This window comes from Salvelinus namaycush, chromosome 27 (assembly GCF_016432855.1).
Source record: "Salvelinus namaycush isolate Seneca chromosome 27, SaNama_1.0, whole genome shotgun sequence".
In the NCBI taxonomy this organism is placed as follows: domain Eukaryota; kingdom Metazoa; phylum Chordata; class Actinopteri; order Salmoniformes; family Salmonidae; genus Salvelinus; species Salvelinus namaycush.
In genome coordinates, this window is record NC_052333.1 from 25,653,297 (window position 1) to 25,668,400 (window position 15,104).

The following is a 15,104-nucleotide window of genomic DNA, read 5'->3' on the forward strand; positions in this document are numbered from 1 at the left end:
TGGGATAAACAAACGTACGGTCAATAACAAAATAGAAAAATCTGTATACAGTGTGTGCAAATGAATTAGGGAGGTAAGGCAATAAATAGGCCAATAGAGCCAAAGTAATTACAATTTAGCAATTTACACTCGAGTGATATATGTGCAGATGAGGATGTGCAAGAAGAAATACTGGTGTGCAAAAGAGCAGAAAAACAAAAACAAATATGGGGATGAGGTAGGTAGTTGGTTGGATGGGCTATTTACAGATGGGCTGTGTACAGCTGCAGCGATCGGTAAGCTGCTCTGACAGCTGACGCTTAAATTTAGTGAAGGAGATATGTCTCCAACTTCAGTGATTTTTGCAATTTGTTCCAGTCATTGGCAGCAGAGAACTGGAAGGAAAGGCGACCAAAGAGGTGTTGGCTTTGGGGATGGCAAGTGAAATATACCTGCTGGAGAGCGTGCTACGGGTGGGTGTTGCTATGGTGACCAGTGAGCTGAGATAAGGCGGAGCTATACCTAGCAAAGACTTATAGATGACTTGGAGCCAGTGGGTTTGGCGACGAATATGTAGCGAGGACCAGCTAACGAGAGCATACAAGTCGCAGTGGTGGGTAGTATATGGGGCTTTGGTGACAAAACGGATGGCACTGTGATGGACTGCATCCAATTTGCTGAGTAGAGTGTTGGAGGCTATTTTGTAAATGACATCGCCAAAGTCCAGGATCGGTAGGATGGTCAGTTTTACGAGGGTATGTTTGGCAGCATGAGTGAAGAAGGCTTTGTTGCGAGATAGGAAGCCGATTATAGATTTAACTTTGGATTGGAGATGCTTAATGTGAGTCTGGAAGGTGAGTTTACAGTCTAGCCAGACACCTAGGTATTTGTAGCTGTCCACATATTCTAAGTCAGAACCACAAGAACCTCTATTCACAAGAAGCATTGCCTGATTTGAACAATGCCTCGGGACAAAGGAGATCTCAGAAGACCTAAGGTTAAGAATTGTTGACTTGCATAAAGCTGGAAAGGGTTGCAAAAAGTATCTCTAAAAGCCTTGATGTTCATCAGTCCACGGTAAGAACAATTGTCTACAAATGGAGAAAGTTTAGCACTGTTGCTACTCTCCCTAGGAGTGGCCGTCTTGCAAAGATGACTGCAAGACCACAGCGCAGAATGCTCAATGAAGTTAAGAAGAATCCTAGAGTGTCAGCTAAAGACTTGCAGAAATCTCTGGAACATGCTAACATCTCTGTTGACGAGTCTACGATATGTAAAACTCTAAACGAGAATGCTGTTCATGGGAGGACACCACAGAAGAAGCCACTGCTATTAAAAAAAACATTGCTGCACGTCTGAAGTTTGCAAAAGTGTACCTGGATGTTCCACAGTGCTACTGGCTAAATATTCTGTGGACAGATGAAACTATAGTTGAGTTGTTTGGAAGGAACACAGAACACTGTGTGGAGAAAAAAGGGCACCGCACACCAGCACCAAAACCTCATCCCAACTGTAAAGTATGGTGGGGTTAGCATCATGATTTGGGGCTGCTTTGCTGCCTCGGGCCTGGACCGCCTGCTCTCATTGACGTAAAAATAAATTCCGAAGTTTATCAAGACATTTTGCAGGAGAATGTAAGGCTATCTGTCCGCCAATTGAAGCTCTACAGAAGTTGGGTGATGCAACAGGATAACGTCCCAAAACGCAGAAGTAAATCAACAACAGAATGGCTTTAACAGAAGAAAATACGCCTTCTGGAGTGACCCAGTCAGTCTTGACCTCAACACAATTGAGATGCTGTGGCATGACCCCAAGAGAGCAGTTCACACCAGACATCCCAAGTCCAAAATGACTCCAAACCGTTGTACAGGTCTGATCCGCAACTACAGAAAACGTTTGGTTGAGGTTATTGCTGCCAAAGGAGGGTTATTAAATCCAAGGGTTCACATACTCTTTCCACCCTGCATTGTGAATGTTTACATGGTGTGCTCAAAGACATGAAAACGTATAATTGTTTGTGTGTTATTAGTTTAAGCAGACTCTCTATTGTGACCTAGATAAAGATAAGATCAAATTTTATGACCAATTTATGCAAAAATCCAGGTATTTCCAAAGGGTTCACATACTTTTTCTTGCCACTGTACATATGTAGTTAACCAAAGCACTTGTGCGGTATGCGTCTTGCCAACCTCACCTGTAACAAAAATATTTGTTTTAAGTGAATGAAAGACCATAATCTTTGCTCCCACCAACATTTCATATTTTTGTTTGTTTTCTTCTTTCCACAGGAATCTGCTGCGTAAGGCTAACGAGAGCCTCCGACAGGTGCTGAGTGATGTGCTCAAGACCACAGCGGCCGCTGAGGAGACCATCGGGTGCCATGTGGAAGGGCTACTGGTACCCCCCTCCTCCTCACAGAGACCCACCTGGCAAAGAGCAGTTGGCGAGCCCTTTAGGCCTGTCACAGGGGCTGCTGAAGGTTCGTTGAGCAGCCAATTTCAAATCAACCCCTACTACCACCTATGCATGTTGTGAGAGGCACACACCTGTAAAATGGGGTCAGCAATATTGCTCCTCCGGGCCTTACTGGTGTCACAGTTAATTAAGCTAACTCTAACAAACACAACTGATTACACTTAACTGAAGACCATGATTAGTAGCTAGGGCTGCGACAAACGTGTGACACCAATTATTATTATATTTTTTATTTATTTAACCTTTATTTAACCAGGGAAGTCAGTTAAGAACAAATTCTTATTTACAATGACGGCCTAGGAACAGTGGGTTAACTGCCTTGTTCAGGGGCAGAACGACAGATTTTTACCTTGTCAGCTCTGGGATTCTATCTAGCAACCTTTCGGTTACTGGCCCAAAGCTCTGAACAGTAGGCTACCTGATGCCCCTTCAAGCCCCCTTGGGGATCGGAGTCTTGGAAGAGCACAATAGCACTCCATCAAGATGATTTAGATTTCATTAAATAGAGCCAGAGAAAACCTAAAGATACAATGAGGTAAGGGAGAGAAGAAGAGGTGCAAGGATTGAGGTCTGGGTGTGTGACAGAAATATACACAGGAGAGGAAAGAAAGATGGAGACAGAATACTTATTGCCAAAAATGCCCATGTTGCATATCATAATTAATGAAGTCCTGACAGTTTCTAACCATTATTGTCAGTCTAAAGAGGTCCTGCCAGACTGGTTACCTGCTGCCTTTCTTTATGGAACCTTTTTCTATGGGACCTATGCATCACATTAAATGAATTGTTGATGTACACTCACCCCGTTCATGACAATTGTTAGCTCCTATAGACAGAGAGTCACGTGGCCGTGGCTTGCTGTATAAAGCAGGCAGACAGGCAGCGAGGCATTCAGTTCCTGTTCGATTGAATGTTGAATGGGCAAAACGAGTGACCTAAGCGACTTTGAGCGTAGTGTGATCATATGTGTCAAGCGTGCCGCTTCCAGTATCTCAGAAATGGTCAGCCTCTTGGGCTTTTCACGCACGACAGTGTCTAGGGTTTACCGAGAGTGGTGTGACAAACCAAAAACTTCTGGTCAGCGGCAGTCCTGTGGGTGAAAACCGCTTGTTGATGAGAGGTCGAAGGAGAATGGCAAGAATCGTGCAAGCTAACAGCGGGGCCACAAACAGGCAAATAACGTCGCAGTACAACAGGGATGTGCAGAATGGCATCTGTTGTTGGTCCTTGTCACGGCTGGGCTATTGCAGCAGATGACCATGCCGGGTTCCACTCCTATCAGCTAAAAACAAGAGGAAGCTGCTCCAGTGGGCATGCAATCACCAACAATAGACAATTGAGGAGTGGAAAAACATTGCATGGTCCGATAAATTCCAGTTCCTGTTGCGTCATGCTGATGGCAGAGTAAGGATTTGGCGTAAGCAGCATGAGTACATGGCCCCATCCTGCCTGGTGTCAATGGTACATGCTGCTGGTGTGGGAAATGTTTTCCTTGCACTCGTTAGGTCCCTTGATACCAATTGAGCAACATTTCCATGCCCCGAATAATTCTGGCTGTTCTTGGGGCAAAGAGGGTTCCAACCCGGTACTAGATGGGTGTACCTAATAAACTGCCCACTGAGTGTATAGCGTTAACTTTGCCAATATTCAAAACTTGTATACAGTTTGTGTGAAAGTCAGCTGCGTACCCAACCAAGCTGCTAAAGATACAGGGGGAAAATTCCTATACTGAACAAAAATATAAACACAGCATGCAACAATTATTAAGATTTTACAGAGTTACGGTTCATATAAGGAAATAAATGAATTAGGCCCTAATCTATTGATTTCACATGGCTGATGAGGGGCGCCGCCAATCAGAATACGTTTTTCCCGACAAAAGGGCTTTATTACAGACAGAAATAATCCTCTGCATCCCCTCCAACCCTCCTCAGATGATCCCTCAGGTGAATGGATATGGAGGTCCTGGGTTGACGTGGTTACACGTGGTTGTTAGGCCGGTTGGACATACTGCAAAATTCTCTTAAACTACATTGTAGGTGGCTTATGGTAGAAAAAATGTACATTTAAATTATTTGTCAACAGCTCTGGTGGACATTCCTGCAGTCAGCATGCCAATTGCACGCTCCCTCAACTGGAGACATCTGTGGTGTTGTGTGACACAACTGCACATTTTAGAGTGGCCTTTTATTGTCCCCAGGACAAGGTGCACCTGTGTAATGATCATGCTGTTTAATCAGTTTCTTGATATGCCACACCTGTCAGTTGGATGGATTATCTTGGCAAAGGATAAATTCTTACTAATAGTGATGTAAACAAATTTGTGCACAGCATTTGAGCGAAATAAGCTTTTTGTGCTTATGGAACATTTCTGGGATTTTTTTCCCCAGCTCATGAAACATGGGACCAACACTTTACATGTTGCGTTTATATTTTTCTTCAGTGTACATTTAATATCAATGCAAATGTATCTTTATTGTACCAAGCCTTCTGTCAAACTACCCTCGTCAGGGTGACCAAAACTTGTAAAATTGATCTCATCTGTATATTTTCCTAATTACAGCCAATGGCTGCTAAGTGCACAATAATCAGTTTCAGTGTGCAGACTGAGAGAGCAATACATAATGACTATAGCATTCATGGCAATTTCATCCCAGCGCCAAACATTATTAAAAGTCAAGTTCCCACAGTTACCAGAGGAAAATCAGTCCAGCCAGACTAACACTCCTGTCAATAGTAGGCAGTGTTTCAGAATCACGTGCTGTAACTAATGAATCATAGGAATTAATGTAACTCTGGAGGTGACATGGCAATCCTTCGCCAATACCTTTTAACCAGACTCTTATTGTAGGGCTCAGAGTTTTTCCTGGTCACATGCCCCACACCTGGTATTAACAGAATGTATAATTGCCTCCCGACAATACTTGCTCATAACCTTTATTTCACACATCATAGAATCACACGACTAGATCACACGACTAGAGCTGAATTAAGCAATTGAAGTCAGGTGCACTTGCTCAAGGGCACAACAGCAGTATACCCTACCCTGGACAATTTTATTGTCCATCCATTCCACCAACTACTCCCTAACTATCAGACAATAGTGGTTATACCATTACACTCCTTAGCGTCTGTATACTCATCTCTTGGTATGTGGCCCGAAGGTGGAGTCCCCAAACATGACAAGTGTGTTTGACCCAATCCACTGCCAAGCTTAACAATATGCCTCTCCCTTATGTGTCTACAGGCTTAAGGGGATACTGCGAGACTCTGGCATTTTAAGTGCAATGACTTGAAGTCTACAGGTACAGTTGTAAAGGTAGTTAGCAAACTACTGCTAACTTCCTTCAAACTGCACGCAGAGACATTAACATGTTATTCACAAGTTCATCTGGCTCTGGGTAAGTGGATAAATGCCAGAATCTTGCAGTATCCCTTTAAGTGGTAAAGTCTGCTCTAGTGTGGGAAAATCTCCCCCAAAGTAAACATCTGCCTGCCCTCTCTACACACATGAGACACACACACACACATATGCGGTGTGCATAACTAAGGTTAATTATTGTGGTTAGATTTTACAGTTCGGAGAACTAGTTAGTTAACCAACCGCTTAACTTTTTTTTGTTTGTTACCTTTTTCAAATGCTCTGGTATTTTATCAATGAAGTATAGCTGTTGACGGGTTATTTGAATGTGACGTGAACTGAAAAAGAATCAATGTGCACAATAGTACTGACTCCTTATTGAGATTTTGTTTTCACAAAGTACATGACATTCAGGGTTCTCCTCTTCCCCCTTCACCATCATCTCATAATCTTGTATCAACCACACATATCCTGTGGCATGTGTATTTGCATTCAAATTCGGTTAGCAGTCATGATAGAAGATGCCCACTGATCCATCATCTCTCCTCCTGCATTCTCTTGCTAGAAAAGTGTGGACCAATGCACTGAAAAGAGAGATGTGTCCCCTCCTGTGTCCCTCCTGAGAATAAAGAGGCAATTGTGGATCATTCAGTAACATAATGTCTGTTCTTTCCTTTTTAGTTCTTTGTGTGGTTGTCTCTGGGGTGGCACTACCAGTCAGCTAGGATTGAGACTGTAACGCCCTGCTTTCATGTGATATTGCAGCTGGGGATTTTAACAAAGCAAATTAAGGAAAACGCTACTGGAGTTCTATCAACACATTACCTGTACTACTCGCGCTTCAAAAACTCTCGACCATTGTTACTCTCCCTTCCGGGATGGCTACATTGCCCACCCCCACCCTCCCTTCGGCAAATCAGATCACGACTCCATTCTATGCTGAAGACACATTTGACCAGCTGGCTGGAGTGTTTACGGACATATTCAATCTCTCCTTATCCCAGTCTGCTATCCCCACTTGCTTCAAGATGTCCACAATTGTTCCTGTACCCAAGAAAGCGAAGGTAACTGAACTAAATGACTATCGCCCCGTAGCACTCACTTATTTCATCATGAAGTGCTTTGAGAGGCTAGTTAACGATCATATCACCTCCACCTTACCTGCCACCCTAGACCCACTTCAATTTGCTTACCGCCCCAATAGGTCCACAGACGATGCAATCGCCATCACACTGCACATTGCCTTATCCCATCTGGACAAGAGGAATACCTATGTAAGAATGCTGTTCATTGACTACAGCTCAGAATATAACACCATAGTACCCTCCAAGTTCATCATCAAGCTCGAGGCCATGGGTCTGAACCTCGTCCTGTGCAACTGGATCCTGGACTTCATTACAGGCCACCCCCCAGGTAGTGAAGGGAGGAAACCACACCTCCACTTCGCTGATCCTCAACACGGGCCCCACAAAGGTGAGTGCTCAGCCTCCTCCTGTACTCCCTGTTCATCCATGACTGCGTGGCCATGCACGCCTCCAACTCAATCAAGTTTGCAGACGACACAACAGTGTCTGTAGGCCTATTACCAACAATGGCGAGATAGCCTACAGGGAGGAGGTGAGTGCCCTGGCGGAGTGGTGCCAGGAAAATAACCTCAACGTCAACAAAATGAAGAAGCTGATCGTGGACTTCCAGAGACAGCAGAGGAAGCACACCCCCATCCACATTGATGGAACTGCAGTGGAGTAGGTGAAAAGCTTCAAGTTCCTCGGCGTACACATCACTGTCTGAAATGGTCCACCCACAAAGACAGTGTGGTGAAGAAAGTGCAACAGCGCTTCTTCAACCTCAGGAGGCTGAAGAAATGCGGCTTGGCCCCTAAGACGCTCATAAAACATTTACAGATACACAATAGAGAGCATCTTGTTGGGCTGTATCACCGCCTAATACGGCAACTGCACCGCCCTTCAACCGCAAGGCTCTCCAGAGGATGGTGCAGGCTGCCCAACGCATCACCGGGGGCACACTGCCTGACCTCCAGGACACCTACAGCACCCAATGTTACAGGAAGGTTCACCCCACTTTCATCCAGAAGGTGAGGTCAGTACAGGTGCATCAAAGCTGGGACCGAGAGACTGAAAACAACTTGTATCTCAAGGCCATCAGACTGTTAAATAGCCATCACTAGCCGGCTACCACCCGGTTGATCAACCCTGCACCAGTAATTACATGTACATAGACATGGAATCACTGGTCACTTAAATAAAGTTTACATGCTGTTTTACTCATTTCATACGTATATACAAACTTCTAATGTATTTTAGTCAATGCCACTCTGACATTGCTCATCCTAATATTTCTTTATTCCATTCTTTAGATTTATGTGACTTGTTAGATACTACTGAACTGTTGGAGCTAGAACTTAAGTTCATGTTTTAAGTATCCCTATATTTCTGTTATTACGGGGCTATCACTCAGTCAAGAGTGCGCCTGCGCAGGGAGTCTAGTTGTCGATGGACCTAGCCTTGAGGGTAATGGCTACCTTGTAGTGTGTTCATATAGTATAGTAAACTTTGTTAACTTTTTATGGCTGCAGGGGCAGTATTGAGTAGCTCTGATTAAGGGTGCCCATTTCAAACGGCCTCGTACTCAATTCTTGCTCGTACAATATGCATATTATTGTTATTATTGGATAGAAAACACTCTCTAGTTTCTATAGCCGTTGGAATTTTGTCTCTGAGTGAAACACAGCTCCTTCTACAGCACTTTTCCTGACAGGGAGTCAGATTTCAGAAATCTTGGCCCCTGATCTGGGGTCGGTTTTAAGGTCCCTGTAAATGCTATGAGGATACAAACACTGCTTACGTCTTCCCCTGGATGTCAGTACGTGGTGACGCTTTGAATGGAGTCGATTGCGCAATCATGGCCTGTATAAAACAAGAAATACCGGAAGTACCGTTCTTTTCCTGCTGCGCCTGACGCACGATGTACGTTGGACCTGCTCTCTTTCCAAGCTTGGGTTTAGCCAGTAATATTTCGCCGGTCATGTTTTTACTCGTTAGAGGTGTTAAAAACATCATAAGGTAGTTAATTTAAACCGTTTTATAGCAATTTATATCCGTTTAGTGCGATTTTGAGGCAGTTCTATGTGATGCTCTTTGAAGCTTTGGGCACGTTTCGGGGTCCCGGTCGAACGTTAGTGGGCATTTCGACGGACAGAGGACATCTTTCGACCAAAAGAAGATTAGACCCAAGAAAGGATACATTGCCCAAGATTCTGATGGAAGATCACCTCACAGTAAGAAATATTTAATATGATAAATCGTTGTTCTGTCGAAAAAATTTAAACGCATATTCCGCCATTTTGTTTGGTATAGCTTCGCTTGGCGAACCCTGTATTGCACAGTAAGGATAATTTTAGAAATGTAATTCAGCGATTGCATTAAGAACTAATTTGTCTTTCGATAGCTGTCCAACTTATATTTTTTTAGTCAAGTTTATGAATAGTTATCCATGAGACAAGATCACTGTGAAAGATGGCGACCGACATTTCCAGGCTTGTTTTGCTACTATTTTCATTGTATAACCACGGTTTTTATGGCTAAATATGCACATTTTCGAACAAACTCTATATGTATGTTGTAATATGATGTTACAGGAGTGTCATCGGAAGAATTCTGAGAAGGTTAGTGAAAAAATTAATATATTTTGGCGATGATAACGATATCGCTCTCTTTGGCTTGAATTCATGCTGGGGTAACGTTTGCATATGTGGTATGCTAATATAACGATTTATTGTGTTTTCGCTGTAAAACACTTAGAACATCTGAAATATTGTCTGAATTCACAAGATCTGTGTCTTTCCATTGCTGTGAGCTGTATATTTTTATGAAATGTTTTATGATGAGTAAATTGGTAAAACACGTTGCTCTCTGTAGTAATTCTAGTCGAGTTGTGATGGTGGGTGCAATTGTAAACTATGATTTCTACCTGAAATATGCACATTTTTCTAACAAAACCTATCCTATACAATAAATATGTTATCAGACTGTCATCTGATGAGGTTTTTTCTTGGTTAGTGGCTATCAATATCTTTATTTGGCCGAATTGGTGATAGCTAGTGGTGGAGAGAAAAAATGGTGGACAAAGAAAAATGGTGTATTTTGCTAACGTGGTTAGCTAATAGATTTACATATTGTGTCTTCCCTGTAAAACATTTTAAAAAACAGAAATGATGGGTTTATTCACAAGATCTGTATCTTTCATCTGGTGTCTTGGACTTGTGATTTAATGATATTTAGATGCTACTATTTAATTGTGACGCTATGCTAGCGATGCTAATCAGTGTGGGGGGGGTGGGGGGATGTTGTCATAGGTGTACCGATATCGGGCTTGCAGCCATAACAGGTTAAACTGGAACCGTGTCGTTGTGTCATTTCGAGTTAACACTAGGCACACAAGCATTTCGCTAAACCGCAATAACATCAATAACAGATGATGCAATCTCTATTGCACTCCACACTGCCCTTTCCCACCTGTGTGAGAATGCTATTCATTGACTACAGCTCAGCGTTAAACACCATAGTGCCCTCAAAGCTCATCACCCAGCATAGGACCCTGAGATTAAACACCTCCCTCTGCAACTGAATCCTGGAGTTCCTGACGGGCCACCCCCAGGTGGTAAGGGTAGGTAACAACACATCCGCCACGCTGATCCTCAACATGTGGGCCCCTCAGGGGTGGGTGCTCAGTCCCCTCTTGTACTCCCTGTTCACTCATGACTGCACGACCAGGCACGACTCCAACACCATAATTAAGTTTTCCAATGGCACAACAGTGATAGGCCTGATCACCGACAACGACAAGACAGCCAATATGGAGGAGGTCAAAGACCTGGCCATGTGGTGCCAGGACAAGAACCTCTCCCTCAACGTGATCAGGATAAAGGAGATGATTGTGGACTACAGGAAAAGGAGGACCGATCATGCCCCCATTCTCATCGACAGGGCTTTAGTGGAGCAGGTTGAGAGCTTCAAGTTCCTTGGTGTCCACATCACCAACAAACTAACATGGTCCAAGCACACCAAGACAGTTGGGAAGAGGGCACGACAAATCCTATTCCCCCTCAGGAGACTGAAAAGATTTGGCATGGGTCCTCAGATTCTCAAAAGGTTCTACAGCTGCACCATCAAGAGCATCCTGACTGGTTGCGTCACTGCCTGGAATGGCAACTGCTTGGCCTCCGACCACAAGGCACTACAGAGGGTAGTGCGTACGGCCCAGTACATCGCTGGGGCCAAGCTTCTTTCCATCCAGGACCTCTATACCAAGCTGTGTCAGAGGAAGGCCTTAAAAATTGTCAACGACTCCAGCCATCCTAGTCATAGACTGTTCTCTCTGCTACCACACGGCAAGCGGAACCGGAGCGCCAAGTCTAGGTCCAAGAGGCTTCTAAACAGCTTCTACCCCCAAGCCATAAAACTCCTCAACATCTAATCAAATGGCTACCCAGGCGATTTGCATTGCCCCCCCCGCCCCCTCTTTTACACTGCTGCTACTCTCTGTTATTATCTATGCATAGTCACTTTAATAACTCAATCTACATGTACATATTACCTCGACTAACCGGTGCCCCCGCACATTGACTCGGTACTGGTACCCCTGTACAGTCGTGGCCAAAAGTTTTGAATGACACACATATTAATTTCCACAAAGTTTCTGCTTCAGTGTCTTTAGATATTTTTGTCAGATGTTACAATGGAATACTGAAGTATAATTACAAGCATTTCACAAGTGTCAAAGGCTTTTATTGACAATTACATGAAGTTGATGCAAAGAGTCAATATTTGCAGTGTTGACCCTTCTTTTTCAAGACCTCTGCAATCTGCCCTGGCATGCTGTCAATTAACTTCTGGGCCACATCCTGACTGATGGCAGCCCATTCTTGCATAATCAATGCTTGGAGTTTGTCAGAATCTGGGTTTTTGTTTGTCCACCCGCCTCTCGAGGATTTACCACACGTTCTCAATGGGATTAAGGTCTGTGGTGTTTCCTGGACATGGACCCAAAATATTATTGTTTTGTTCCCCGATCCACTTAGTTATTACTTTTGCCTTATGGCAAGGTGCGCCATCATGCTGGAAAATGCATTGTTCGTCACCAAACTGTTCCTGGATGTTTGGGAGGAGTTGATCTTCTCTTGATGTGTAGGTACCATTCTTTATTCATGGCTGTGTTCTTAGGCAAAATTGTGAGTGAGCCCACTCCCTTGGCTGAGAAGCAACCCCACACATGAATGGTCTCAGGATGCTTTATTGTTGGCATGACACAGGACTGATGGTAGCGCTCACCTTGTCTTCTCCAGACAAGCTTTTTTCCGGATGCCCCAAACAATCGGAAAGGGGATTCATCAGAGAAAATTACTTTACCCCAGTCCTCAGCAGAACAATCCCTGTACCTTTTGCAGAATATCAGTCTGTCCCTGATGTTTTTCCTGCTGAGAAGTGGCTTCTTTGCTGCCCTTCTTGACACCAGGCCATCCTCAAAGTCTTTGCCTCACTGTGCATGCAGATGCACTCACACCTATCTGCTGCCATTCCTGAGCAACCTCTGTACTGGTGGTGCCCCGATCCCGCAGCTGAATCAACTTTAGGAGACGGTCCTGGCGCTTGCTGGACTTTCTTGGGCACCCTGAAGCCTTCTTCACCACATTTGAACCGTTCTCCTTGAAGTTCTTGATGATCCGATAAATGGTTGATTTAGGTGCAATCTTACTGGCAGCAATATCCTTGCCTGTGAAGCCCTTTTTGTGCAAAGCAATGATGACGGCACATGTTTCCTTGCAGGTAAACATGGTTGACATCGGAAGAACAATGATTCCAAGCACCTCCTTTTGAAGCTTCCAGTCTGTTATTCGAACTCAATCAGCATAACAGAGTGATCTCCAGCCTTGTCCTTAACAACACTCACACCTGTGTTAACGAGAGAATCACTGACATGTCAGCTGGTCCTTTTGTGGCAGGGCTGAAATGCAGTGGAAATGTTTTTTGGGGATTCAGTTCATTTGCATGGCAAAGACGGACTTTGCAATTCGTTGCAATTCATCTGATCACTCTTCATAACATTCTGGAGTATATGCAAATTGCCATCATACAAACTGAGGCAGCAGACTTTGTGAAAATTAATATTTGTGTCATTCTCAACTTTTGGCCACGACTGTATATAGCCTCGCTATTGTTATTTTAATGCTGCTCTTTAATTATTTTTTACTTTTATCTCTTATTCTTATTTTGGGGGGGAAATATATATATTTTTAACTGCATTGTTGGTTAAGGGCTTGTAAGTAAGCATTCCACTAAGGTCTACACCTGTTGTTTTCATGTGACAAATACACATATTTATCAAATTAAATTGTATGTGACCAATAAACATAAGGACAGTGCTCATACTACTAGACCAAAGAAGGGATGGGAAACTCCTCGGAAGCCTTGTGTGATTAAGACCTGGGATACCATGCCTTATATTATAATTGTTGATGAATGCTTTGCCATAAAATAAATTGTTTGGATGAAAATGATTAAATGAATGACTGGTTGATATTGGTGACAATGAAAACAATATTATTTTCCAATGAAGTGTATTCTCCTGACAATTAACTTTGCCCTCCATTTTTCCTGTCCAGATGTGTCGACCACTGAGAGTTGCCAAGGCAGCGAGACTGGGGCGGGTGACGTGAGCGTGTGGTCGGGTGAGACAGAGACGGACGAGGGTCTGGAGTTGTCCCAGCAGATGATGACTGACTGCCACAGCCTGTTGCCAGGAGCGGAGCTTCAGCTGGAGAACGAGGAGTACCTAATGAATATTAGCTCCCGCCTCCAGGCCGCCGTAGAGAAACTGCTGGTGGCCATCACAGAGACGACCAATCAGGTACGTCAAAGCAAGGTTCACTTAGTAAGAGCGTGGTGTGCTCAGCACAAAGGTTGTGGACCACACAGAATTTGTTCTATAATTTTGTATTATCTTATACAAGGTGATCGTCATTTAAAAGGCTGCTGTTGATTTAAAGCATTGTGGCGCAAACTAAAGCCTCTGCCATATCTAGCGGTAGGCTACATACTATAAATACACCATTCCGGGAACTGTGTGTGAGCGAAATACCAGTGCTATACAACGGTTGGAAATGTATTTATCACCTAAACATTCTCTTGTTGACAGTCCCGTATTGTTGCTTGTTGCTGTAAAGTTTTTGGAAGTTACAATGACATGGGCAACATGCGCTCTTTGTCAAATACATAAATTACATGCATGAGGTTATTGGCAAACGTGTAAATGGCCACTCACTGACAATACACTATGTATTTTACACAATCATAACCCCCTGTGGTTTTTTAGTCTATTCACACACAGTCCCTTTAGAGATGAGACTGCAGAATCATGTTCACTATTAGATAGCTGGAGCAAGAATTAATTCACCACACAATAGGGCTGGTTCAATCCCAGCGGTTGCCTATAGATACACGTGGATTTGCATAGAGCGTTGTGTCTCTTCCTCCCCCTAGCCTACTATAATCCAGCTGGACTCCGATGACTCCTACCCCTCAGGCTACTGCATCGCAGTGCTAGAGGCGTCACTGCAGACCTGGGTTCGATCCCGGGCTGTATCATAACCGGCTGTGATCGGGCGTCCCATACAGTGGCACATAATTGGTCCAGCATCGTCCATGTTAGGGGAGGGTTTGGCCGGGTTAGACCGTCATTGTAAATAAGAATTTGTTCTTGACTGACTTGCCTAGTTAAATAAAGGTTTAATAAAAACTAAAGGCTACTACTGCACATTCACTGTGTGTGTGCCCTCTGCCAGCCTAGAGATACTTTATACATCATTAAAATGTGGTACAGTTTCTGCATCATACTGCATCTTCTGTTCTGTTTGTCCTATATTCAAGCATTACTCATGGTGTAGTGGTTGTGCATGTAAAAATAGCTCAGAAGAGATTCAAGGACATGCACTGATATTTAAATATCCCTCTGTGGCTAGTTGGGAGCATCTGTAAATTACACAATGTACAGTTGAAGTCGGAAGTTTACGTACACCTTAGCCAAATATATTTAAACTCAGTTTTTCCACAATTCCTGACATTTAATCCTAGTAAAACATCACTGTCTTAGGTCAGTTAGGATCACCAGTTTATTTTAAGAATGTGAAATGTCAGAATAATAGTAGAGAATGATTTTAATTTCAGCTTTTATTTCTTTCATCACATTCCCAGTGGGTCAGAAGTTTACATAC

The 15,104-nt window shown here is 43.6% G+C and overlaps 1 protein-coding gene across 1 annotated transcript in view; it reads left to right on the plus strand.

The window, feature by feature from the left end:
- The window catches only part of LOC120022203 (A-kinase anchor protein 9-like), a 138,930-nt gene that overhangs the window by 63,776 nt on the left and 60,050 nt on the right, over positions 1-15,104 (plus strand). The window contains exons 21-22 of the mRNA XM_038966076.1: positions 2,268-2,458; positions 13,497-13,741. Of these exons, the coding sequence (XP_038822004.1) occupies positions 2,268-2,458; positions 13,497-13,741 (436 nt within the window). The remainder of the gene's footprint in view (positions 1-2,267; positions 2,459-13,496; positions 13,742-15,104) is intronic.